We start from the raw sequence: 24,877 nt of genomic DNA, 5'->3' as shown, positions 1-24,877 counted from the left end.
ACATAGACAATGAATGGAAGGAACTTAATACCTAATGGGTGCTCATCAAACGACAGCTGTCTTCTCTTCCAGCCTCATCAAGGCCTTGCTCACAGAGCCCTCAGAAAAGCTATGATGATTCTCTTACCTCGTTCCTGGAACCAAGCAGCAGTCTAGAGACTAAGGGCAGGGCAGCATCAGCTCAGCGTGCTTCCTAATGCCAATCGCTCCTTCTCAAGGTCAGGAGACACTGTCCAGCTGATCACACCATTTAAGACCTGAGGATGAATTCCGAGAACGCATAGTAATGTGTATCCTGAATTGCTCTCCCCAGTCACAGACAGCAATCCCCTCAGAAGGCATAAAAGTGAGGAAGTGTGCTGAACTTCAAGGCTGGCAGGTGGGGTTTGACAGAGACCACCTAGGCTAGTCCCAGAATCAGGAGTATAAGAGAAATGTTTTAAATAATGAGGATTTGAGGAAGTAAATAGCACCCCTGCATGGCCAACATTCCGTATGGAATCATAACAGCCATTAATTCAACAACCTCTTGCCATAGGCATTGTACAGAACTTAACCTGAGCAAGCCCCACCTCACTCCTTTTTTTGCGGTACGCGGGCCTCTCACTGTTGTGGCCTCTCCCGTTGCGGAGCACAGGCTCCGGAGGCGCAGGCTCAGTGGCCATGGCTCACGGGCCTAGCCACTCCGCAGCATGTGGGATCTTCCCAGACCGGGGCACGAACCCGTGTCCCCTGCATCGGCAGGCATACTCTCAACCACTGCGCCACCAGGGAAGCCCCTTTTTAAAAAAAAAATAAATTTATTTATGGCTGCGCTGGGTCTTTGTTTCTGCGCGTGGGCTTTCTCTAGTTGCAGCGAGCGGGGGCTACTCTTCATTGCGGTGCGCGGGCTTCTCACTGCAGTGGCCTCTCTTGTTGTGGAGCACAGGCTCTAGGCGTGCAGGCTTCAGTAGTCGTGGCACGCAGGCTCAGTAGTTGTGGCTCGTGGGCTCTAGAGCGCAGGCTCAGTAGTTGTGGCACACGGACTGAGTTGCTCCGCAGCATGTGGGATCTTCCTGGACCAGGGCTCAAACCTGTGTCCCCTGCAACGGCAGCCGGATTCTTAACCACTGCACCACCAGGGAAGTCCCCCACCCCACTCCTATATTCTGCTCTCTGATCTTTCAGTGTGGGTGGGATTCATGAAACTGTATTTCTTGCCAGACTCCTGCCTTCCACTGTATATGGCTGTCTACCTTCTTGTAGGTTTCCTAAGCAATACGAGGACAGATGCCAGGACTTATTCACAAATGTAATCTTGGCACCTATCACGATGCTTGGCACAAAGAATGAGCTTAATAAATGTCTGCCGAATAAATGAATGTTGACGTGCTTGAACTGTCCAATATATGCTGTAACTACTGATTGCAGAAATCATTTCACTCACTCACTTGATCCAAGATTTATTAAGTATCTCCTATGTGCCATGAACTGTATAAGGTGCCAGGGTGACAAAGATGACTAGAACATTATCCTCTGCCCACAAGGATCTCCAGGTGGGAGAGAGAAGGTGTGGAAGTGAATAATATGACCAGAGCTACCACAAAGGAATGAGCAGGCTGCTTGACACCTGCCTGAATAGGTGGGCTAAGGCTTCTGAGCCAGCTGACTGTTTGGGATGAGTAGCAGCTCTCTAAGTAGGCAACTCGGGAAGGGGAGGCGTTCTACTCAAAGGGAACGGGATGCTGTGCATGAGGCTGGGTCAGGGTCACTTTGCATTGGCCAAAACAAGTCTCATGGCCAAGCCTGACTTCAACAGAGTGTGAAGAGTAACCCTCCCGGGAGGCGCACTGCGAAGACGCAGCTGGTCGGCTCCTTTCCCCCTGGCGCTTCTGCCCAGCTCTGGCGGACAAGTCTCGACCTCGTGCGCGCCCCTCCCCCTCCCGGAACCGCTCCCTCCCCCTTCTCGACGTAGTCGAAGATAAACAATAGTTGGCCGGCGAGCGCAGAGTGTGCATCCCGCTGCCGCATTCGGCGGGCTGCGTGGGACCGGCGGGATCTCGGCCAGCCTGCCATGGCGGGGCTGTACTCCCTGGGAGTGAGCGTCTTCTCAGACCAGGGCGGGAGGAAGCACATGGAGGACGTTACTCAGATCGTGGTGGAGCCCGAGCCCACGGCTGAAGAAGAACCCTCGCCGCGGCGGTCTCTCTCTCAGCCGTTGCCTCCGCAGCGGTCACCGCTGGCTTTTCCTGGCGGCGAAATCTCGGGGAAAGGCCCGGCGGTGGCAGCCCGAGAGGCTTGCGACGCGCCGCCGGACGCCGGGGCCTCGCCGGCTCCCGGCTGCTGCTGTCGCCGTCGTTCCTCAGTGGCCTTTTTCGCCGTGTGCGACGGGCACGGCGGGCGGGAGGCGGCACAGTTTGCCCGGGAGCACTTGTGGGGTTTCATCAAGAAGCAGAAGGGCTTCACCTCTTCCGAGCCGGCGAAGGTGTGCGCTGCCATCCGCAAAGGCTTCCTCGCTTGTCATCTCGCCATGTGGAAGAAACTGGCAGAATGGCCAAAGACTATGAAAGGTCTTCCCAGCACGTCAGGGACAACTGCCAGTGTGGTCATCATACGGGGCCTGAAGATGTATGTAGCTCATGTGGGTGACTCAGGGGTGGTTCTTGGAATTCAGGATGACCCAAAGGATGATTTTGTCAGAGCGGTGGAGGTGACACAGGACCATAAGCCAGAACTTCCCAAGGAAAGAGAACGAATTGAAGCACTTGGGGGGAGCGTGATGAACAAGTCTGGGGTGAATCGTGTAGTTTGGAAACGACCTCGGCTCACTCACAGTGGACCTGTGAGAAGGAGCACAGTCATTGACCAGATTCCATTTCTGGCAGTAGCAAGAGCACTTGGTGATTTCTGGAGCTATGATTTCTTCAGTGGTGAGTTTGTGGTGTCACCTGAACCAGACACAAGTGTCCACACTCTTGATCCCCAGAAGCACAAGTATATTATCTTGGGGAGTGATGGTCTTTGGAATATGATTCCACCTCAAGATGCCATCTCAATGTGCCAGGACCAAGAGGAGATAAAATACCTGATGGGTGAGCATGGACAGTCTTGTGCCAAAATGCTTGTGAATCGAGCTCTAGGCCGCTGGAGGCAGCGTAGGCTTCGAGCGGATAATACTAGTGCCATAGTAATCTGCATCTCTCCAGGAGTGGGCACTCAGGGAGATTTCACCAATGGAGACGAGCTCTACCTGAACCTGACTGATAGCCCTTCCTATAATAGTCAAGAAACCTGCGTGATGACTCCTTCTCCATGTTCTACACCACCAGTCAAGTCACTGGAGGAGGACCCATGGCCAAGGCTGAACTCTAAGGACCACATACCTGCTCTTGTTCGTAGTAATGCCTTCTCAGAGAATTATTTAGAAGTCGCAGCTGAGATAGCTCGAGGGAATGTCCAGGCTGCAGTCATATCCTCAAAAGATCCAGAGCCACTTGAAGAAAATTGCACTAAAGCCCTGACTTTAAGGATACATGATTCTTTGAATAATAGCCTGTCAGTTGGCCTTGTGCCTACCAATTCAACAAACACCATCATGGACCAAAAAAACTTAGAGATGTCGATCCCAGGTCAAATGAAAGCTCAAGAAGTTGAAAGAACCCCTCCAACAAACTTCAAAAGGACATTAGAAGAATCCAACTCTGGCCCTCTTGTGAAGAAGCATAGACGAAATGGTTTAAGTTGAAGCAGCGGTGCTCAGCCTGCAAGCCTCCCCACAAACTCACGGCGAAAGAACTCTGTTAAACTTACCATGTGACGCAGACTTAGGGGCCAGAAGAAAATGGGAAATCCTTTACTTCACCAGCACAGAAAAACTGTTTGTGTTTGCTGAAATATATCTGGAATTTTTTTTTTCCAGACTTCTAAGAGGGCTTTATGAATTTGGTGCCGAAGCTGAACTTTTTTTAAGGGGACAAAATAAAAATAGTATACAGTTTGACTTTTTGGAATTCAACAGTTTTATCCTGGCCTTGTACTTGCTTGTATTATACCTGTGAATTTTGTAGATGTTAGGGTATAAGTTGCTATAAAATGTGTGTAAATTTGTATCCTTCACACAAACTCAGTCTCTTACACTGATACACAGTAAATGTAACAACAGGGCTAAAGGTTTAAAAAAAGATCAAAAGAATCTATTCGATTTTAGAAATACATTTAAACTTTTAAAAATGCTTATTAAGACATTTGTATAAGTCACGTGTGATGAAAGCTACACAACTTTTTAAAGTAAATTATGAAGCAAACTGGAAAAGTGATGTATTTTCATAGTGACCTGTGTTCCACTTAATGTTTCTTAGAGACAACTAGTGTCTTTTAAAAATTATTCTTTATTTCTGATTTCATAATTCAGAACTAAATTTTTCATAGAAGCAGAAGTGTTGAGCCATGCAAAAGCAGCTGGGTTTTAGTCTCCTTGTCCTAATTAAAATACTATGCAGTATCTCTTATTTCTTTCAGTAGCATTTTTTCTAAACATTAATCATCAGATTTGCTCACCAAATCTTTGAAGTAGAAGGAGGTAGGTTTGCCTAAAAAGATGCCCTTCTCAATCATCCTGGACATTCAGTGGCATTAGTGGGTCTTAAAAGTAGTTATATCCTCTTCTAGTGTTTGCATAAAATATGTGAAGTTTTTCTTGCTATGTCAATAACAGATGGTGCTGCTAATTCCCAACATTTCTTAAATTATTTTATATATCCTATGGTTTTCATTGATTATATGGACATGTTTGTTCATCGAACAAAATCAGTGAACTGTTAAAAAAAAAAAAAAAAAAGAATAACCCTCCCACAGAGAGAATAAGTGACTCTTTGGTGAATGACAATATGAGCTCATTGCCCATGTGAGCGGTCCTCCCCACAGACAGTAAACTCCAGGACTGTTTGATACAAGTCAACTTTTCCATTCGAAGATTGACCAGAGGGCTTCCCTGGTGGCGCAGTGGTTGAGAGTCCGCCTGCCGATGCAGGGGACACGGGTTCGTGCCCCGGTCCGGGAAGATCCCACATGCCGCAGAGCGGCTGGGCCCGTGAACCATGGCCGCTGAGCCTGTGCGTCCGGAGCCTGTGCTCCGCAACGGGAGAGGCCACGACAGTGAGAGGCCCGCGTACCGCAAAAAAAATAAAGATCGACCAGAATTCAGGAATTGAGGGGAACCTACAGAGTGTCTCTCACATTTGATGAGGCCAACCCACCAGGTACTGGCTTTATCAGTTTTCTCTTTGACCGAGAAGCCCTGTGATCTGGCCATGTTGTGTGTACTTTCCTTCTTTGTCCCATTCTTCAGAATAGGATAGTCAGAGAGAAGACCTGTCCATCTTTGGCTTTGTTTAATAGAGCTTCTATTACTACTGAGCTATTGCAACAAATACTGACATTCTCATCTGGTCCCTCAACAGTCACTCAGTATGCCCTCCTAGCTCCTCCAAACTCAGGGACATTAATAAAACCTTGCTCAAATCTCCTCTACTTGCTGCCTAAGAAACAGAAACTTTCTCAGAAAAGGCTTTGAGTCATCCCTCACGATCAATTCACATCCATCTACACAAGTCTTTAAGAATGAAGAAAAGTCCTTAAGAATTGAGGCAAAAGGTAGTATTATTTGTTCTCTTCTCTTTTGTATTCTTTTCAGGACAAGATCAGTCACAAGGATGGGGAATTAGAGAGTTGGATGTCTGTGCTCAAATCATCATATTAAGTTAAACATTTCTGAGTGGCATTTTAAAATATAAAATTTGAATTGGTCATACCATATCCCTATTGCCTACAAGTTGGTAGATGCAGTGGAATTTAGAAGGACGTAACCCACTTTCTAGCAATGTTAACAAATTTTGCTGTGTCAGTTCCCATTGTACTACAACACTCAATAAAGAAAAAATAAACTTCTAATTTTGTTATAATTACACAGGCTTTTCTCAGGTATCAATATGCCTGGAGCAAAAGCTTTATTAAAGTCAAATCCAGCAACGCGGTGCTCTCAGGACATTGTTTCAGGTATTATCTCAATAACCCTCCACCTTATAGTGTCCATTTGAGGGCTTCTCATCCATTCCAGTTGCTGGACTGGTGGTTGGTTCTCCTGGCATGGATGGCATGCAATGCAGATTCTATCACAGGGTGGCACAAGACTCAGGTGCCTAATTAGGTACCAGCATATTCTTGGCATTGGAAATATACTGAGGCATAGCCACTTCTCCTCACTAAACACTGTATTGCTTAAAATTAATTCAATTTTTAGCAAGTCCAAGCAGCTATCAGCTTCTTGTCATACATGCCTATCTCAACAGTTGGCTCTGCTACATAAACGATCAGATCTTCACATACACACTCGTTTAGGTAACATCGATTGCCAGCCAGCATGGTTCTCTAGCCTTCTTCCCCATCGCCAGGCTCTGATAAATTCTAAAGTTGCTTTCCCCAACTTTTCTGTCTTTTGTTCCTATTATTTTCTGTAAGTGTCTGACTCCTCACCAGTAAGGCCTCTGAGTAAGATCTTCAGCTCTGAGTATGGAAGGGAAGACAGAGGCTGCGACTGGCCCTTCCAGGCTCCGTGTATGGAGCCAGGTCACGGGAGGTCTTTCAGCGGCAGGGCCAGGAGTAGTGAAGAGAGAGAAGCCTGGGATACCTACCTCAAGAACCTAGAGTGGGGCACAAAACAGCAATAGGGGTAGATGAAAAACGAAAGTGGTGCAACCATGGTCACACGTGGAGACATACTCACTGAATTTGAATTCAAACCTCTCAGTATACCCCCACGTATTCATGTGTAAAATTCTGACACTAGGACTTCCCTGGTGGCGCAGTGGTTAAGAATCCGCCTGCCAATGCAGGGGACACGGCAAGATCCCACATGCTCCAGAGCAACTAAGCCTGTGCGACACGACTACTGAGTCTGAGCTCTAGAGCCCGTGAGCCACAACTACTGAGCCCTCGAGCCACAACTACTGAAGCCTGCGCACCTAGAGCCTGTGCTCCGCAGCAAGAGGAGCCACCGCAATGAGAAGCCTGTGCACCGCAACGAGGAGTAGGCCCCACTCGCCGCAGCTAGAGAAAGCCCACGTGCAGGAACGAAGACCCAACACAGGCTAACTAACTAACTAACTAAATAAATAAACTTATTTATTTATTTGTTTATGGGGAAAAAAATTGTGACAATAATAACCCCTTACTACAGAGAGCTATTATACCATTGAGATAAAGAATATAAACTCCACACAATAATACTTGGCTCATGTTAGGTGCTCAAGAAGATGTGGTGTACATATGTATGAAATATGATGCAGCCATTAAAAAAATGAAATAATGCCATCTGCAACAAAATGGATGGATGTAGAGGTGATCAAACTAAGTGAACACAGTCAGACAAAGACAAATATCATAGGATAACACTTATAGGTGGAATGTAAAAATTGATACAAATGACAACTTGACAAAACAGAAACAGGCTGGCAGACTTCAAAAAGACATTTATGTTTACCAAAGGGGAAAGGTGGGCAGGGGGGATAAATTAGGAGGTTGGCATTAACACACACACACACACACACACACACACACATATAAAATAGATCATCAACAGGGACCTACTATACAGAACAGGGAACTCTACTCAGCACTCTGTAATAACCTAAATGGGGAAAGAATTTGAAAAACAATAGACATATGGATATCTATGACTGCATCAAGTTGCTGTACACCTAAAACAAAAACAACATTGTAAATCAAGTCTACTCCAAGTTAAAGTAAAAGTTAAATGAAAAACAACACAAAAAAAAGTAAGGAAAGAAATGCCTACTCTGTTACCCTCAGGCCTAGTGACCTGGGCTGGTGTCACATCCCTGGAGCCTGAGCAGCCTTGGGTCCCATGGCTGGAGTACGCTGGTGCTGAGGGAGCCAGCGGGGAGGACGTGCCAACAAAGGAGCCCTGCCCGGACTCAGAGTGCCCCGTCCCCTCTAGATGGGACTACGATCACCAGATCCAGGCAGGCCCTCCTACACCTAAGCCAAGCCTACTGCACCCCAAAGATGGTGGACCCTCTGGGCTCAAAGAGCGTTAACAAGGGACCTGGTCACCAGGTCCCCTAGTGGTAAGGTCCCCACCTCCAGCCTCCTTCCTTAGAGTAGCCCCATGTACGGACGACAGCACCCTCAGCAGAGTGGTTATGCAGGGGTTGGCATCTGCCAGGGTAAGGGGGAAAAAGGAATGAGGCACAAGCCCTTGAGTCCTTGTGCTGGCACACTCCCCTCTCTTTTACAAGCCAGGAACACAACTTTCCCTAAGGCTCTGGTTGCCTGAGTCACCACACTGGAGCATGAAGAAATCCTGCCGCCTTGTGGCCGCTTCCTGTAACAACAGCTATAAACCTGCTGCTGCTGGGTACTTAATGTTCACAAGGCCTGAGGGGCGTTAGGTGATACCTGCCCTCAAGTAACGTGCTGGGGTAGGTCATCGAAGAAGAATTCAAAAATGGGAAGACTTTCCAGAAGCCCATTTCAAGAGATAACTTTTACTCACACTGTTTAAGGGAAAAAAAATAAAAGCACATGAAGAGATGCTCAACGTGGCTAATTATCAGAGAAATGCAAATGAAAATGACAACGAGCTATCACATCGCACCAGTCAGAATGGCCATCATCAAAATGTCTACAAACAGTAAATGTTGGAGAGGGTGTGGAAAAAGGGAACCCTCCTCGCTTTTGGTGAGAATGGAAATTGGTTAAGAGCCACTGTGAAGAACAGTATGGAGGTTCCTTAAAAAACTAAAACTAGAGCTACCAAATGATCCGGCAGCCCCACTCCTGGGAGTATATCCACAGAAAATCCTATTTCAAAAAGACACATGGGCTTCCCTGGTGGCGCAGTGGTTGAGAATCCGCCTGCCGATGCAGGGGACACGGGTTCGTGCCCCGGTCTGGGAAGATCCCACATGCCGCGGAGTGGCTGGGCCCGTGAGCCATGGCCGCTGAGCCTGCGTGTCCGGAGCCTGTGCTCCGCAACGGGAGAGGCCACAACAGTGAGAGGCCCGCGTACCGCAAAAAAATTAAAAAAATAAAAAATAACAATATGCTTCCTTGTATCCCATACTATAGTAGGATATTTTTACTCTCCTGTCAAAGATAAACTTTACTTTGACCTGTAGCTGTGCTCTTATCAAGTGTATGTTTCATTGATTCCTAGCATCAGTCCAGTGTGATAACATCAAGCTAAATATCCTCTCAACAAAGGCATTTGACCATGGGAAACAGGATTCTACTTACTAGGTTTATCTTATGAACCTGCAACAGCAGGCTTATAAACTTATAGGAATTAGTTTCCAGCTCTCCAAAAATGTCCATCTACTTTGTATCCACAGGTTTGTTTTGGTAGAGCAGCTGTTTGTCAGTCAGTTACTTTGCATCTGTAAATTCATCAGATGGGCTATCTATGTCTGAAATGTCCATCATTTTTAAACACTCTGAAGCATGTTGGATGTCATCATAAGTTAAACCTCTCTTTCTCAGGGAAAATAGTTTAAAGCACAGAGATAATCTGAAGTTGTAAAATTAAATTCTAAATCAGTTACAGTTTTAATAAATAAGTTGGGATTAATGGATACACACTACTATACATAAAATAGATAACCATCTAGAGGGACCTACTGTATAGCACAGGGAGCTACGTTCAATATCTTGTAATAACCTATAATGGAAGAGAATCTGAAAAAGAATACAAGTATCTATCTATCTATCTATCTATATGTATACGAACCACTTTGATGTACACCTGAAACATTGTAAATCAACTATACTTCAATTAAAAAAAAATTTTTTTTAATTAATTGAGAAAGTCCTGTTTAAACTGGCTACCCTTTTCTGGTGACACTTTTTCGGAGTTCTAAAGCAGTCTTACTTCCAAATATCAAGTCATTTTTTGCTTGTATGAGTTTTTGTTGCAACCTATCCATAACATCTAATGACTCAGATGTACTCAGTTCATCCTTTTTCAGACTTTGTGGCCTCTTCAAAGATCATCAAACAGCTTTGGAGAAAGAGCATATAAATTGTTTTGCTATAATACTTTTCTCCACTCTCATTAATATATTTCCAAATTAAAGAAGGACATTGTTACAAACTGAATGTGCCCCCAACCCCAAAATTCATATGTTGAAGCCCTAACCCCCCAGTGTGGCTGTATTTGGAGATGGAGCCTCTAAGGAAGTAATTAAGATTAAATGAGGTCATAGGTGGGGCCCTGGTCCATTAGGATTAGTGTCTTTATAAGAAAAGACTCCAGAGAGCTTGGTTTCTCTTTCTCTCCACATGCTCACAAAGAAGAGGTCATTTGAGCAGCCGTCTGCAACCCATGGAGAGAGGCTTCACCAGTCACCAACCCTGCTGGCACATTGATCTTGGACTTCCAGTGTCCAGAACTTTTCTCCACAGTGTGCAGTATGCTCTGTTTGGTTATTCACTGCCCTAATCCAGATGTACACGTCCTTCAATCTGTCATTAAAATAAGTCATTTAGCAATGGAATAGAATAGAGAGCCCAGAAATAAACCCACACACCTATGGTCAATTAATCTTCGATACAGGAGGCAAGAATATAAAAGGGGAAAAAGTCTCTTCAGCAAGTGGTGCTGGGAAAGTTGGACAGCTGCATGTAAATCAATGACATTAGAACACACCCTCACACCATGCACAAAAATAAACTCAAATTGGCTTAAAGGCTTAAACATAAGACACAACACCATGAAACTCCTAGAAGAGAGTATAGGCAAAACATTCTCTGACATAAATCGTACCAATGTTTTCTTAGGTCAGTCTCCCAAGGCAATAGAAATAAAAACAAACATAAAAAAAATGGGACCTGGGCTTCCCTGGTGGTGCAGTGGTTGAGGGTCCGCCTGCCGGTGCAGGGGACACGGGTTCGTGTCCGGTCCGGGAAGATCCCACATGCCGCAGAGCGGCTGGGCCCGTGAGCCATGGCTGCTGAGCCTGCGCGTCCGGAGCCTGTGCTCCACAACGGGAGAGGGCACAACAGTGAGAAGCCCGCATACCACAAAAAAAAAAAAAAAAGGACATAATCAAACTTACAAGCTTTTGCACAACAAAGGAAACCAATGAAATGACAACATATGGAATAGGAGAAAATATTTGCAAATGATGCAACTGACAAGAGCTTAATCTCTAAAATATACAAACAGCTCATACAACTCAAAAAAAAAAAACCCAAAAAAACCCAACCCAACCGAAAAATGGGCAGAAGGGGCAGAAGACATTAATCGACATTTCTCCAGAGAAGACATACAGATGGCCAGTGCACACAGGAAAAGAGGCTCCACGTCATTCATTATTACAAAGTCTACAAATAACAAATGCTGGAAAGGGCGTGGAGAAAAGGGAACCCTCCTACACTGTTGGTGGGAATGTGAGTTGGTGCAGCCACTATGAAAAACAGTAGGGGGGTTCCTCGGAAAACTCAAAATGGAATTACCATATGATCCAGCAATCCCACTCCTGGGCATGTACCTGGACAAAACTCTAATTCAAAGAGATACATGCATCCCTATGTTCACAGCAGCACTATTCACAATAGCCAAGACATGGAAACAACCTAAATGTCCATCAACAGATGAATGGATAAAGAAGATGTGGTACATATATACAATGGAATACTACTCCGCCATAAAAAAGAAAGAAAGAATGCCATTTGCAGCAACATGGATACAACTAGTTATTATCATACTAAGAAAGAGAAAGACAAACACCATATGATATCACTTATATGTGGAATCTAAAATATGCCACAAATGAACCTATCTACAAAATAGAAATAGACTCACAGACATAGAGAACAGACTTGTGGTTGCCAGGGGGGAAGAGGAGAGGGAGAGGGATGGACTGGGAGTTAGTAGATGCAAACTATTACATCTAGAATGGATAAACAACAAGGTCCTCTTGTATAGCATAGGGAACTATATCCAATCTACTGGGATAAACCATAATGGGAAAGAATATAAAAAAAGAGAATGTATGTATGTGTATAACTGAGTCACTTTGCTGAACAGCAGAGACTGGCACAACATCGTAAATCAACTATATTTCAATAAAAAAATGAGTCATTTAGCCTTCTTTTTCAGTGATGTCTGTGTCATACTGGCACTGGTAGGATAATCATTCTTGTTTTCATTATCTGAACTCTTAGAAAACATGGTCATGATATTCAGTGTCAAAAATTAAACTAGCACTATCTCAATACAAAGTCCAATAGTTAATCCACAAGCAAAATGAAAAATAGACTGTTAGTGCTCATGATTACAACACACTTAAGGTGGACATTTAAGTCACATCATTTGGAGTGACGTTACAATGAATGCTCCAGTTTTGTGAACCATAAATCATGGTTGCCTGCATCAATGGTAAGGGAAAAAAATAAGCAACAGCAACTACAGAAGGCAGATAATCTATGCCATATCCATCTGACACTAAAAATCGTATTGATTTCAGCCCCTATTTTTCAGGTAGCCTTGTGGGGTTCTATATTCTCCCCCAGACTTCTGCATCCATCACCCAAAACTGGGACTTTTTGTGTCCTGAGGAGGGGTTTCCTGGGATGCTAAACTTTCAGTGCTAAAACTGGGACAGTAGTGAGCAAACCAGGGGGTTAGTCACCCTTGCCTAAAGGAACCTCGGAGTCTATATCAGTTATATCAATTTCCAGAATGGATGGATTCAATGAGTAATTAGCTACACTTACTGAGCATCCACAATGATCAGGTATATAGTGCAAGGTTTCTTCATGCGCATTTAATTTCTTTAAAAATATTTATAATGGCCCCACAAGTAGATGTTATAGTCTCCATTTTATAGATGGAAAAAGTAAGCCTCAAAATCTAGGCTGCACCACTCATGGAATTGGGGAAAAGTGTAAAATGGATTTTTGTCCTTGCCTTGGCTAGAGAGGAACCATATCTGAGTAAACTAAGGGTCAGACACACTGTCAAAGAGGAGAAAATTCAGTAACTCTAAGAGAAAGACAACAAATTATAGAGGGGTGAGTTAGGGCCTGCCAGTCCCACTGCCCTTTGCGCCCTCCAGGTGGCTCCTTTTGTTTCTGGAACATTAGGACCTTGTTTTATTAAGAGGTGCATCCCTTATGCAGTAATTCTTAAACTTTGTCTCTAATGGCAGGTCAGAGAAAATTTAGACTCAAGGCACATGACCAGGGATGAGGCTGTAAACCACCTTATGGTCAGCATGTACTTTAACATTAAAATAATTAAATCATTATTAAAATGTTTAAATACACTTTGACTTTGTATTTCAAAATCCTTGTCTGAAATTACTGCTCCAGAAAGCAGTAACTATGGGCAAGCTAATTAACATTTATATTCCTTATAAAAGCAAATATAATATGATGCCTTCCCTCTCTATTCCACAGTCTCTGAGAATTGAGAAGAAATAATTTACATAAGACATATTCTTTAAGCTTATTACTATTTGGGGAGTCAAGGCTCCATGCTTCTGTCACGGCTGCATTTTTTTTTTCTGAAATTCTACCACCAGTTCTCACCTGTAAAACAGTCACAGCTCAGCCAAGCAGGACATACCACATTTAAAGGCTAGTTCCCTGGTCCAGACCAGAGAGTTAAGATAATCAGTATCTCATTTTCAAACTTATTTATCTTGTGTTCCAAGTGTAGGCAACAAGGTAAGTATTGGCTATTTCAGATTTATTATCTTATCACCACAGATCTGAGCAACACTGTAATAAAGAGTATAACTTCATTACTGATATTTGATCACTAACAGCTTTCAAGCCTCTTTTCCCCCTCTTCTCCTATTGCCCCACACCTGGACAGGCCTGTAAGAAACCCTGCGGGCTCCCTCTCCTGGTGCCAGTGGAAGTTCAAACCATGCCAGCCCCTGCAGGCACAGTTAGAACCCTCACCCCAACGCTACTACCTACACAAAAAGAATATCCAAATGGCCAATAAGGATATGAACAAGGTACTCAACATCATTAGTCATTAGGGAAATATAATTAAAACCATAACATGTTACATCTATACTAACACCAGAATGGCTAATATTAAAAAGACTACCCAGGGGCTTCCCTGGTGGTCCAGTGGTTGAGAGTCCGCCTGCCGATGCAGAGGGCATGGGTTCAATCCATGTTCGGGGAACTAGAAAAGACTATGAAGGAGGAGGTTGCAGAGTATCTAAGACTCTCATACACTGCTGGAAGCAGGATACTTCATTACAACTATTTTGTAAAACTTTTGGCAGTATCTGTCTAAGCCAAGCATATGCCTAACCTGTATGATGTAGCAATTCCACTCATATAATAATTAATTAATATAAAATTATATCAATGTATCTATCTACCTATAGATATTCAAGAGATATACATGAATAGGTCAGTCAAAAGGCATGTAAAAGAACGTTCATAGTATTTACAAAAGCCCCAAATCTGAAGCCACCCAAATATCCATCAACCAGTGGTATATTCAGTCGATGGAATAGTACTCAGCAATTTTAAAAAGCCTCTGCTACACGTAACAACATGGATAAACCTCACAGACAAAATGTGGTAAAAGCATCTAAACATAAAAGAGCAGATACTAAATTATTTTCTTTGTCATCTACACTAACCTATAGTAAGAGAAATCATTACAGTGGTTGACCCTTGGGAGGAGGCTGACTGGCAGAAGACGTGAGGAAGCCGTCTGGGCTATCTTGATCTGGGTAGGGGGCACGATACACCTCACTGTTTGCCTCCACTGGAGCCTACCTTGCTATTCTCAAGCGTGCCTTTCCTTACTTAGCAATATCTTGTGGCCGTTCCCGTGTCAATAAAAGTAGCTCTCTTTCATCAACTTTGAGTTGCTGTCACCTCTTTTTATTAAACATACTTTCAGGAATCTTGTCTCCTTAAGCAAGTTACAAATGCTACAAGGGCAGGGGCTCTATCTTGCAAATCACATGAAGAAAGAGAATTTGGAGCTGCGGAGAGAGACAGACCTGGTTTTAAAACCGAATTTCACCACTTTGGGCTGTATAACCTTGGACAAATAATGTACCCATCCAGCCTCAGTTTCCTCATCTATAAAATGGGGGTATAATGCCTACCTCATGAAGTTTATTAGAAAGTTTTACATAGACAATGAATGGAAGGAACTTAATACCTAATGGGTGCTCATCAAACGACAGCTGTCTTCTCTTCCAGCCTCATCAAGGCCTTGCTCACAGAGCCCTCAGAAAAGCTATGATGATTCTCTTACCTCGTTCCTGGAACCAAGCAGCAGTCTAGAGACTAAGGGCAGGGCAGCATCAGCTCAGCGTGCTTCCTAATGCCAATCGCTCCTTCTCAAGGTCAGGAGACACTGTCCAGCTGATCACACCATTTAAGACCTGAGGATGAATTCCGAGAACGCATAGTAATGTGTATCCTGAATTGCTCTCCCCAGTCACAGACAGCAATCCCCTCAGAAGGCATAAAAATGAGGAAGTGTGCTGAACTTCAAGGCTGGCAGGTGGGGTTTGACAGAGACCACCTAGGCTAGTCCCAGAATCAGGAGTATAAGAGAAATGTGTTAAATAATGAGGATTTGAAGAAGTAAATAGCACCCCTGCGTGGCCAACATTCCATATGGAAGCTGTTCTGTGCTTTGATTCAGCCTGGGGTTTTTCCTAACTGCTGTATCATGTCCTGGCTTCACAAGGGTGGAGAGAGGACTAAGACACATTCAGGAAAATGAGTACAGTTGTTCCCATAATCTGTTCCTCACCAAGATCTGTGGCTCTGAGCCCACTGTGCCTCTAGGGCCTCCTAGCTTCATAACAGGCATTAATTCAACAACCTCTTGCCATAGGCATTGTACAGATCTTAACCTGAGCAAGCCCCACCTCACTCCTTTTTTTTTTTTTTTTTTTGCGGTACGCGGGCCTCTCACTGTTGTGGCCTCTCCCGTTGCTGAGCACAGGCTCCGGACGCGCAGGCTCAGTGGCCATGGCTCACGGGCCTAGCCACTCCGCGGCATGTGGGATCTTCCCAGACCGGGGCACGAACCCGTGTCCCCTGCATCGGCAGGCGGACTCTCAACCACTGCGCCACCAGGGAAGGCCCTTTTTAAAAAATAAAAATAAATTTATTTATGGCCGCGCTGGGTCTTTGTTGCTGCGCGTGGGCTTTCTCTAGTTGCAGCGAGCGGGGGCTACTCTTCATTGCGGTGCGCGGGCTTCTCACTGCAGTGGCCTCTCTTGTTGTGGAGCACAGGCTCTAGGCGTGCAGGCTTCAGCAGTCGTGGCACGCAGGCTCAGTAGTTGTGGCTCGTGGGCTCAGTAGTTGTGGCTTGAGGGCTCTAGAGCGCAGGCTCAGTAGTTGTGGCACACGGACTGAGTTGCTCCGCAGCATGTTGGATCTTCCTGGACCAGGGCTCGAAACTGTGTCCCCTGCAACGGCAGGCGGATTCTTAACCACTGCACCACCAGGGAAGTCCCCCACCCCACTCCTATATTCTGCTCTCTGATCTTTCAATGTGGGTGGGATTCATGAAACTGTATTTCTTGCCAGACTCCTGCCTTCCACTGTATATGGCTGTCTATCTTCTCGTAGGTTTCCTAAGCAATATGAGGACAGATGCCAGGACTAACTTATTCACAAATGTAATCTTGGCACCTATCACGATGCTTGGCACAAAGAATGAGCTTAATAAATGTCTGCCGAATAAATGAATGTTGACGTGCTTGAACTGTCCAATATATGCTGTAACTACTGATTGCAGAAATCATTTCATTCACTCACTTGATCCAAGATTTATTAAGTATCTCCTATGTGCCATGAACTGTATAAGGTGCCAGGGTGACAAAGATGACTAGAACATTATCCTCTGCCCACAAGGATCTCCAGGTGGGAGAGAGAAGGTGTGGAAGTGAATAATATGACCAGAGCTACCACAAAGGAATGAGCAGGCTGCTTGACACCTGCCTGAATAGGTGGGCTAAGGCTTCTGAGCCAGCTGACTGTTTGGGATGAGTAGCAGCTCTCTAAGTAGGCAACTCGGGAAGGGGAGGCGTTCTACTCAAAGGGAACGGGATGCTGTGCATGAGGCTGGGTCAGGGTCACTTTGCATTGGCCAAAACAAGTCTCATGGCCAAGCCTGACTTCAACAGAGTGTGAAGAGTAACCCTCCCGGGAGGCGCACTGCGAAGACGCAGCTGGTCGGCTCCTTTCCCCCTGGCGCTTCTGCCCAGCTCTGGCGGACAAGTCTCGACCTCGTGCGCGCCCCTCCCCCTCCCGGAACCGCTCCCTCCCCCTTCTCGACGTAGTCGAAGATAAACAATAGTTGGCCGGCGAGCGCAGAGTGTGCATCCCGCTGCCGCATTCGGCGGGCTGCGTGGGACCGGCGGGATCTCGGCCAGCCTGCCATGGCGGGGCTGTACTCCCTGGGAGTGAGCGTCTTCTCAGACCAGGGCGGGAGGAAGCACATGGAGGACGTTACTCAGATCGTGGTGGAGCCCGAGCCCACGGCTGAAGAAGAACCCTCGCCGCGGCGGTCTCTCTCTCAGCCGTTGCCTCCGCAGCGGTCACCGCTGGCTTTTCCTGGCGGCGAAATCTCGGGGAAAGGCCCGGCGGTGGCAGCCCGAGAGGCTTGCGACGCGCCGCCGGACGCCGGGGCCTCGCCGGCTCCCGGCTGCTGCTGTCGCCGTCGTTCCTCAGTGGCCTTTTTCGCCGTGTGCGACGGGCACGGCGGGCGGGAGGCGGCACAGTTTGCCCGGGAGCACTTGTGGGGTTTCATCAAGAAGCAGAAGGGCTTCACCTCTTCCGAGCCGGCGAAGGTGTGCGCTGCCATCCGCAAAGGCTTCCTCGCTTGTCATCTCGCCATGTGGAAGAAACTGGCAGAATGGCCAAAGACTATGAAAGGTCTTCCCAGCACGTCAGGGACAACTGCCAGTGTGGTCATCATACGGGGCCTGAAGATGTATGTAGCTCATGTGGGTGACTCAGGGGTGGTTCTTGGAATTCAGGATGACCCAAAGGATGATTTTGTCAGAGCGGTGGAGGTGACACAGGACCATAAGCCAGAACTTCCCAAGGAAAGAGAACGAATTGAAGCACTTGGGGGGAGCGTGATGAACAAGTCTGGGGTGAATCGTGTAGTTTGGAAACGACCTCGGCTCACTCACAGTGGACCTGTGAGAAGGAGCACAGTCATTGACCAGATTCCATTTCTGGCAGTAGCAAGAGCACTTGGTGATTTCTGGAGCTATGATTTCTTCAGTGGTGAGTTTGTGGTGTCACCTGAACCAGACACAAGTGTCCACACTCTTGATCCCCAGAAGCACAAGTATATTATCTTGGGGAGTGATGGTCTTTGGAATATGATTCCACCTCAAGATGCCATCTCAATGTGCCAGGACCAAGAGGAGATAAAACACCTGATGGGTGAGCATGGACAGTCTTGTGCCAAAATGCTTGTGAATCGAGCTCTAGGCCGCTGGAGGCAGCGTAGGCTTCGAGCGGATAATACTAGTGCCATAGTAATCTGCATCTCTCCAGGAGTGGGCACTCAGGGAGATTTCACCAATGGAGACGAGCTCTACCTGAACCTGACTGATAGCCCTTCCTATAATAGTCAAGAAACCTGCGTGATGACTCCTTCTCCATGTTCTACACCACCAGTCAAGTCACTGGAGGAGGACCCATGGCCAAGGCTGAACTCTAAGGACCACATACCTGCTCTTGTTCGTAGTAATGCCTTCTCAGAGAATTATTTAGAAGTCGCAGCTGAGATAGCTCGAGGGAATGTCCAGGCTGCAGTCATATCCTCAAAAGATCCAGAGCCACTTGAAGAAAATTGCACTAAAGCCCTGACTTTAAGGATACATGCTTCTTTGAATAATAGCCTGTCAGTTGGCCTTGTGCCTACCAATTCAACAAACACCATCATGGACCAAAAAAACTTAGAGATGTCGATCCCAGGTCAAATGAAAGCTCAAGAAGTTGAAAGAACCCCTCCAACAAACTTCAAAAGGACATTAGAAGAATCCAACTCTGGCCCTCTTGTGAAGAAGCATAGACGAAATGGTTTAAGTTGAAGCAGCAGTGCTCAGCCTGCAAGCCTCCCCACAAACTCACGGCGAAAGAACTCTGTTAAACTTACCATGTGACGCAGACTTAGGGGCCAGAAGAAAATGGGAAATCCTTTACTTCACCAGCACAGAAAAACTGTTTGTGTTTGCTGAAATATATCTGGAATTTTTTTTTTCCAGACTTCTAAGAGGGCTTTATGAATTTGGTGCCGAAGCTGAACTTTTTTTAAGGGGACAAAATAAAAATAGTATACAGTTTGACTTTTTGGAATTCAACAGTTTTATCCTGGCCTTGTACTTGCTTGTATTATACCTGTGAATTTTGTAGATGTTAGGGTATAAGTTGCTATAAAATGTGTGTAAATTTGTATCCTTCACACAAACTCAGTCTCTTACACTGATACACAGTAAACGTAACAACAGGGCTAAAGGTTTAAAAAAAGATCAAAAGAATCTATTCGATTTTAGAAATACATTTAAACTTTTAAAAATGCTTATTAAGACATTTGTATAAGTCACGTGTGATGAAAGCTACACAACTTTTTAAAGTAAATTATGAAGCAAACTGGAAAAGTGATGTATTTTCATAGTGACCTGTGTTCCACTTAATGTTTCTTAGAGACAACTAGTGTCTTTTAAAAATTATTCTTTATTTCTGATTTCATAATTCAGAACTAAATTTTTCATAGAAGCAGAAGTGTTGAGCCATGCAAAAGCAGCTGGGTTTTAGTCTCCTTGTCCTAATTAAAATACTATGCAGTATCTCTTATTTCTTTCAGTAGCATTTTTTCTAAACATTAATCATCAGATTTGCTCACCAAATCTTTGAAGTAGAAGGAGGTAGGTTTGCCTAAAAAGATGCCCTTCTCAATCATCCTGGACATTCAGTGGCATTAGTGGGTCTTAAAAGTAGTTATATCCTCTTCTAGTGTTTGCATAAAATATGTGAAGTTTTTCTTGCTATGTCAATAACAGATGGTGCTGCTAATTCCCAACATTTCTTAAATTATTTTATATATCCTATGGTTTTCATTGATTATATGGACATGTTTGTTCATCGAACAAAATCAGTGAACTGTTAAAAAAAAAAAAAAAAAAAGAATAACCCTCCCACAGAGAGAATAAGTGACTCTTTGGTGAATGACAATATGAGCTCATTGCCCATGTGAGCGGTCCTCCCCACAGACAGTAAACTCCAGGACTGTTTGATACAAGTCAACTTTTCCATTCGAAGATTGACCAGAGGGCTTCCCTGGTGGCGCAGTGGTTGAGAGTCCGCCTGCCGATGCAGGGGACACGGGTTCGTGCCCCGGTCCGGGAAGATCCCACATGCCGCGGAGCGGCTGGGCCCGTGAACCATGGCCGCTGAGCCTGTGCGTCCGGAGCCTGTGCTCCGCAACGGGAGAGGCCACGACAGTGAGAGGCCCGCGTACCGCAAAAAAAATAAAGATCGACCAGAATTCAGGAATTGAGGGGAACCTACAGAGTGTCTCTCACATTTGATGAGGCCAACCCACCAGGTACTGGCTTTATCAGTTTTCTCTTTGACCGAGAAGCCCTGTGATCTGGCCATGTTGTGTGTACTTTCCTTCTTTGTCCCATTCTTCAGAATAGGATAGTCAGAGAGAAGACCTGTCCATCTTTGGCTTTGTTTAATAGAGCTTCTATTACTACTGAGCTATTGCAACAAATACTGACATTCTCATCTGGTCCCTCAACAGTCACTCAGTATGCCCTCCTAGCTCCTCCAAACTCAGGGACATTAATAAAACCTTGCTCAAATCTCCTCTACTTGCTGCCTAAGAAACAGAAACTTTCTCAGAAAAGGCTTTGAGTCATCCCTCACGGTCAATTCACATCCATCTACACAAGTCTTTAAGAATGAAGAAAAGTCCTTAAGAATTGAGGCAAAAGGTAGTATTGTTATTTGTTCTCTTCTCTTTTGTATTCTTTTCAGGACAAGATCAGTCACAAGGATGGGGAATTAGAGAGTTGGATGTCTGTGCTCAAATCATCATATTAAGTTAAACATTTCTGAGTGGCATTTTAAAATATAAAATTTGAATTGGTCATACCATATCCCTATTGCCTACAAGTTGGTAGATGCAGTGGAATTTAGAAGGACGTAACCCACTTTCTAGCAATGTTAACAAATTTTGCTGTGTCAGTTCCCATTGTACTACAACACTCAGTAAAGAAAAAATAAACTTCTAATTTTGTTATAATTACACAGGCTTTTCTGAGGTATCAATATGCCTGGAGCAAAAGCTTTATTAAAGTCAAATCCAGCAACGCGGTGCTCTCAGGACATTGTTTCAGGTATTATCTCAATAACCCTCCACCTTATAGTGTCCATTTGAGGGCTTCTCATCCATTCCAGTTGCTGGACTGGTGGTTGGTTCTCCTGGCATGGATGGCATGCAGTGCAGATTCTATCACAGGGTGGCACAAGACTCAGGTGCCTAATTAGGTACCAGCATATTCTTGGCATTGGAAATATACTGAGGCATAGCCACTTCTCCTCACTAAACACTGTATTGCTTAAAATTAATTCAATTTTTAGCAAGTCCAAGCAGCTATCAGCTTCTTGTCATACATGCCTATCTCAACAGTTGGCTCTGCTACATAAACGATCAGATCTTCACATACACACTCGTTTAGGTAACATCGATTGCCAGCCAGCATGGTTCTCTAGCCTTCTTCCCCATCGCCAGGCTCTGATAAATTCTAAAGTTGCTTTCCCCAACTTTTCTGTCTTTTGTTCCTATTATTTTCTGTAAGTGTCTGACTCCTCACCAGTAAGGCCTCTGAGTAAGATCTTCAGCTCTGAGTATGGAAGGGAAGACAGAGGCTGCGACTGGCCCTTCCAGGCTCCGTGTATGGAGCCAGGTCACGGGAGGTCTTTCAGCGGCAGGGCCAGGAGTAGTGAAGAGAGAGAAGCCTGGGATACCTACCTCAAGAACCTAGAGTGGGGCACAAAACAGCAATAGGGGTAGATGAAAAACGAAAGTGGTGCAACCATGGTCACACGTGGAGACATACTCACTGAATTTGAATTCAAACCTCTCAGTATACCCCCACGTATTCATGTGTAAAATTCTGACACTAGGACTTCCCTGGTGACGCAGTGGTTAAGAATCCGCCTGCCAATGCAGGGGACACGGCAAGATCCCACATGCTCCAGAGCAACTAAGCCTGTGCGACACGACTACTGAGTCTGAGCTCTAGAGCCCGTGAGCCACAACTACTGAGCCCTCGAGCCACAACTACTGAAGCCTGCGCACCTAGAGCCTGTGCTCCGCAGCAAGAGGAGCCACCGCAAAGAGAAGCCTGTGCACCGCAACGAGGAGTAGGCCCCACTCGCCGCAGCTAGAGAAAGCCCACGTGCAGGAACGAAGACCCAACACAGGCTAACTAACTAACTAAATAAATAAATAAACTTATTTATTTATTTGTTTATGGGGAAAAAAATTGTGACAATAATAACCCCTTACTACAGAGAGCTATTATACCATTGAGATAAAGAATATAAACTCCACACAATAATACTTGGCTCATGTTAGGTGCTCAAGAAGATGTGGTGTACATATATATGAAATATGATGCAGCCATTAAAAAAATGAAATAATGCCATCTGCAACAAAATGGATGGATGTAGAGGTGATCAAACTAAGTGAACACAGTCAGACAAAGACAAATATCATAGGATAACACTTATAGGTGGAATGTAAAAATTGATACAAATGACAACTTGACAAAACAGAAACAGGCTGGCAGACTTCAAAAAGACATTTATGTTTACCAAAGGGGAAAGGTGGGCAGAGGGGATAAATTAGGAGGTTGGCATTAACACACACACACACACACACACACACACACACACACACACACACACACACATATAAAATAGATCATCAACAGGGACCTACTATACAGAACAGGGAACTCTACTCAGCACTCTGTAATAACCTAAATGGGGAAAGAATTTGAAAAACAATAGACATATGGATATCTATGACTGCATCAAGTTGCTGTACACCTAAAACAAAAACAACATTGTAAATCAAGTCTACTCCAAGTTAAAGTAAAAGTTAAATGAAAAACAACACAAAAAAAAGTAAGGAAAGAAATGCCTACTCTGTTACCCTCAGGCCTAGTGACCTGGGCTGGTGTCACATCCCTGGAGCCTGAGCAGCCTTGGGTCCCATGGCTGGAGTACGCTGGTGCTGAGGGAGCCAGCGGGGAGGACGTGCCAACAATGGAGCCCTGCCCGGACTCAGAGTGCCCCGTCCCCTCTAGATGGGACTACGATCACCAGATCCAGGCAGGCCCTCCTACACCTAAGCCAAGCCTACTGCACCCCAAAGATGGTGGACCCTCTGGGCTCAAAGAGCGTTAACAAGGGACCTGGTCGCCAGGTCCCCTAGTGGTAAGGTCCCCACCTCCAGCCTCCTTCCTTAGAGTAGCCCCATGTACGGACGACAGCACCCTCAGCAGAGTGGTTATGCAGGGATTGGCATCTGCCAGGGTAAGGGGGAAAAAGGAATGAGGCACAAGCCCTTGAGTCCTTGTGCTGGCACACTCCCCTCTCTTTTACAAGCCAGGAACACAACTTTCCCTAAGGCTCTGGTTGCCTGAGTCACCACACTGGAGCATGAAGAAATCCTGCCGCCGTGTGGCCGCTTCCTGTAACAACAGCTATAAACCCGCTGCTGCTGGGCACTTAATGTTCACAAGGCCTGAGGGGCGTTAGGTGATACCTGCCCTCAAGTAACGTGCTGGGGTAGGTCATCGAAGAAGAATTCAAAAATGGGAAGACTTTCCAGAAGCCCATTTCAAGAGATAACTTTTACTCACACTGTTTAAGGGAAAAAAAATAAAAGCACATGAAAAGATGCTCAACGTGGCTAATTATCAGAGAAACGCAAATGAAAATGACAACGAGCTATCACATCGCACCAGTCAGAATGGCCATCATCAAAATGTCTACAAACAATAAATGTTGGAGAGGGTGTGGAAAAAAGGGAACCCTCCTCGCTGTTGGCGAGAATGGAAATTGGTTAAGAGCCACTGTGAAGAACAGTATGGAGGTTCCTTAAAAAACTAAAACTAGAGCTACTAAATGATCCAGCAACCCCACTCCTGGGAGTATATCCACAGAAAATCCTATTTCAAAAAGACACAAGGGCTTCCCTGGTGGCGCAGTGGTTGAGAGTCCGCCTGCCGATGCAGGGGACACGGGTTCGTGCCCCGGTCTGGGAAGATCCCACATGCCGCGGAGTGGCTGGGCCCGTGAGCCATGGCCGCTGAGCCTGCGTGTCCGGAGCCTGTGCTCCGCAACGGGAGAGGCCACAACAGTGAGAGGCCCGCGTACCGCAAAAAAATTAAAAAAATAAAAAATAACAGTATGCTTCCTTGTATCCCATACTATAGTAGGATATTTTTACTCTCCTGTCAAAGATAAACTTTACTTTGACCTGTAGCTGTGCTCTTATCAAGTGTATGTTTCATTGATTCCTAGCATCAGTCCAGTGTGATAACATCCAGCTAAATATCCTCTCAACAAAGGCATTTGACCATGGGAAACAGGATTCTACTTACTAGGTTTATCTTATGAACCTGCAACAGCAGGCTTATAAACTTATAGGAATTAGTTTCCAGCTCTCCAAAAATGTCCATCTACTTTGTATCTACAGGTTTGTTTTGGTAGAGCAGCTGTTTGTCAGTCAGTTACTTTGCATCTGTAAATTCATCAGATGGGCTAT

General features: G+C 45.2%; 1 protein-coding gene, 1 long non-coding RNA gene and 1 pseudogene across 3 annotated transcripts in view; 2 read left to right on the top strand and 1 right to left on the bottom strand.

Annotated features, from left to right (window-relative positions):
* The first annotated feature begins 1,912 nt into the window (after positions 1 to 1,912).
* On the top strand, positions 1,913 to 5,959 carry LOC309814168 (protein phosphatase 1D-like). The gene has a single exon (XM_082639647.1). It carries the CDS (start codon positions 2,054 to 2,056, stop codon positions 3,722 to 3,724), a length of 1,671 nt encoding a protein of 556 aa, XP_082495773.1. The 5' UTR covers positions 1,913 to 2,053; the 3' UTR covers positions 3,725 to 5,959.
* Positions 5,960 to 13,765: 7,806 nt separating this feature from the next.
* Positions 13,766 to 24,877, bottom strand: part of LOC309813730 — a 61,309-nt gene continuing 50,197 nt past the window's right edge. Inside the window, exon 11 of the long non-coding RNA XR_014295534.1 lies at positions 13,766 to 15,431. This is a non-coding gene — a long non-coding RNA (uncharacterized lncRNA). The remainder of the gene's footprint in view (positions 15,432 to 24,877) is intronic.
* LOC309813775 (protein phosphatase 1D-like) lies at positions 17,307 to 19,494 on the top strand (annotated as a pseudogene). The gene has a single exon. The product of its transcript is annotated as a protein phosphatase 1D-like (transcript).

Source organism: Mesoplodon mirus, assembly GCF_964341445.2.
Source record: "Mesoplodon mirus genome assembly, chromosome: 12".
NCBI classification, from domain to species: domain Eukaryota; kingdom Metazoa; phylum Chordata; class Mammalia; order Artiodactyla; family Ziphiidae; genus Mesoplodon; species Mesoplodon mirus.
The sequence above is the reverse complement of the archived record's forward strand: the minus strand, read 5'-3'. Positions and strand labels throughout refer to the sequence as shown.

Bases quoted from the DNA above. Each gene is read 5' to 3' on its own strand.
- LOC309814168 (XM_082639647.1), top strand. From the start codon at position 2,054: ATGGCGGGGCTGTACTCCCTGGGAGTGAGCGTCTTCTCAGACCAGGGC.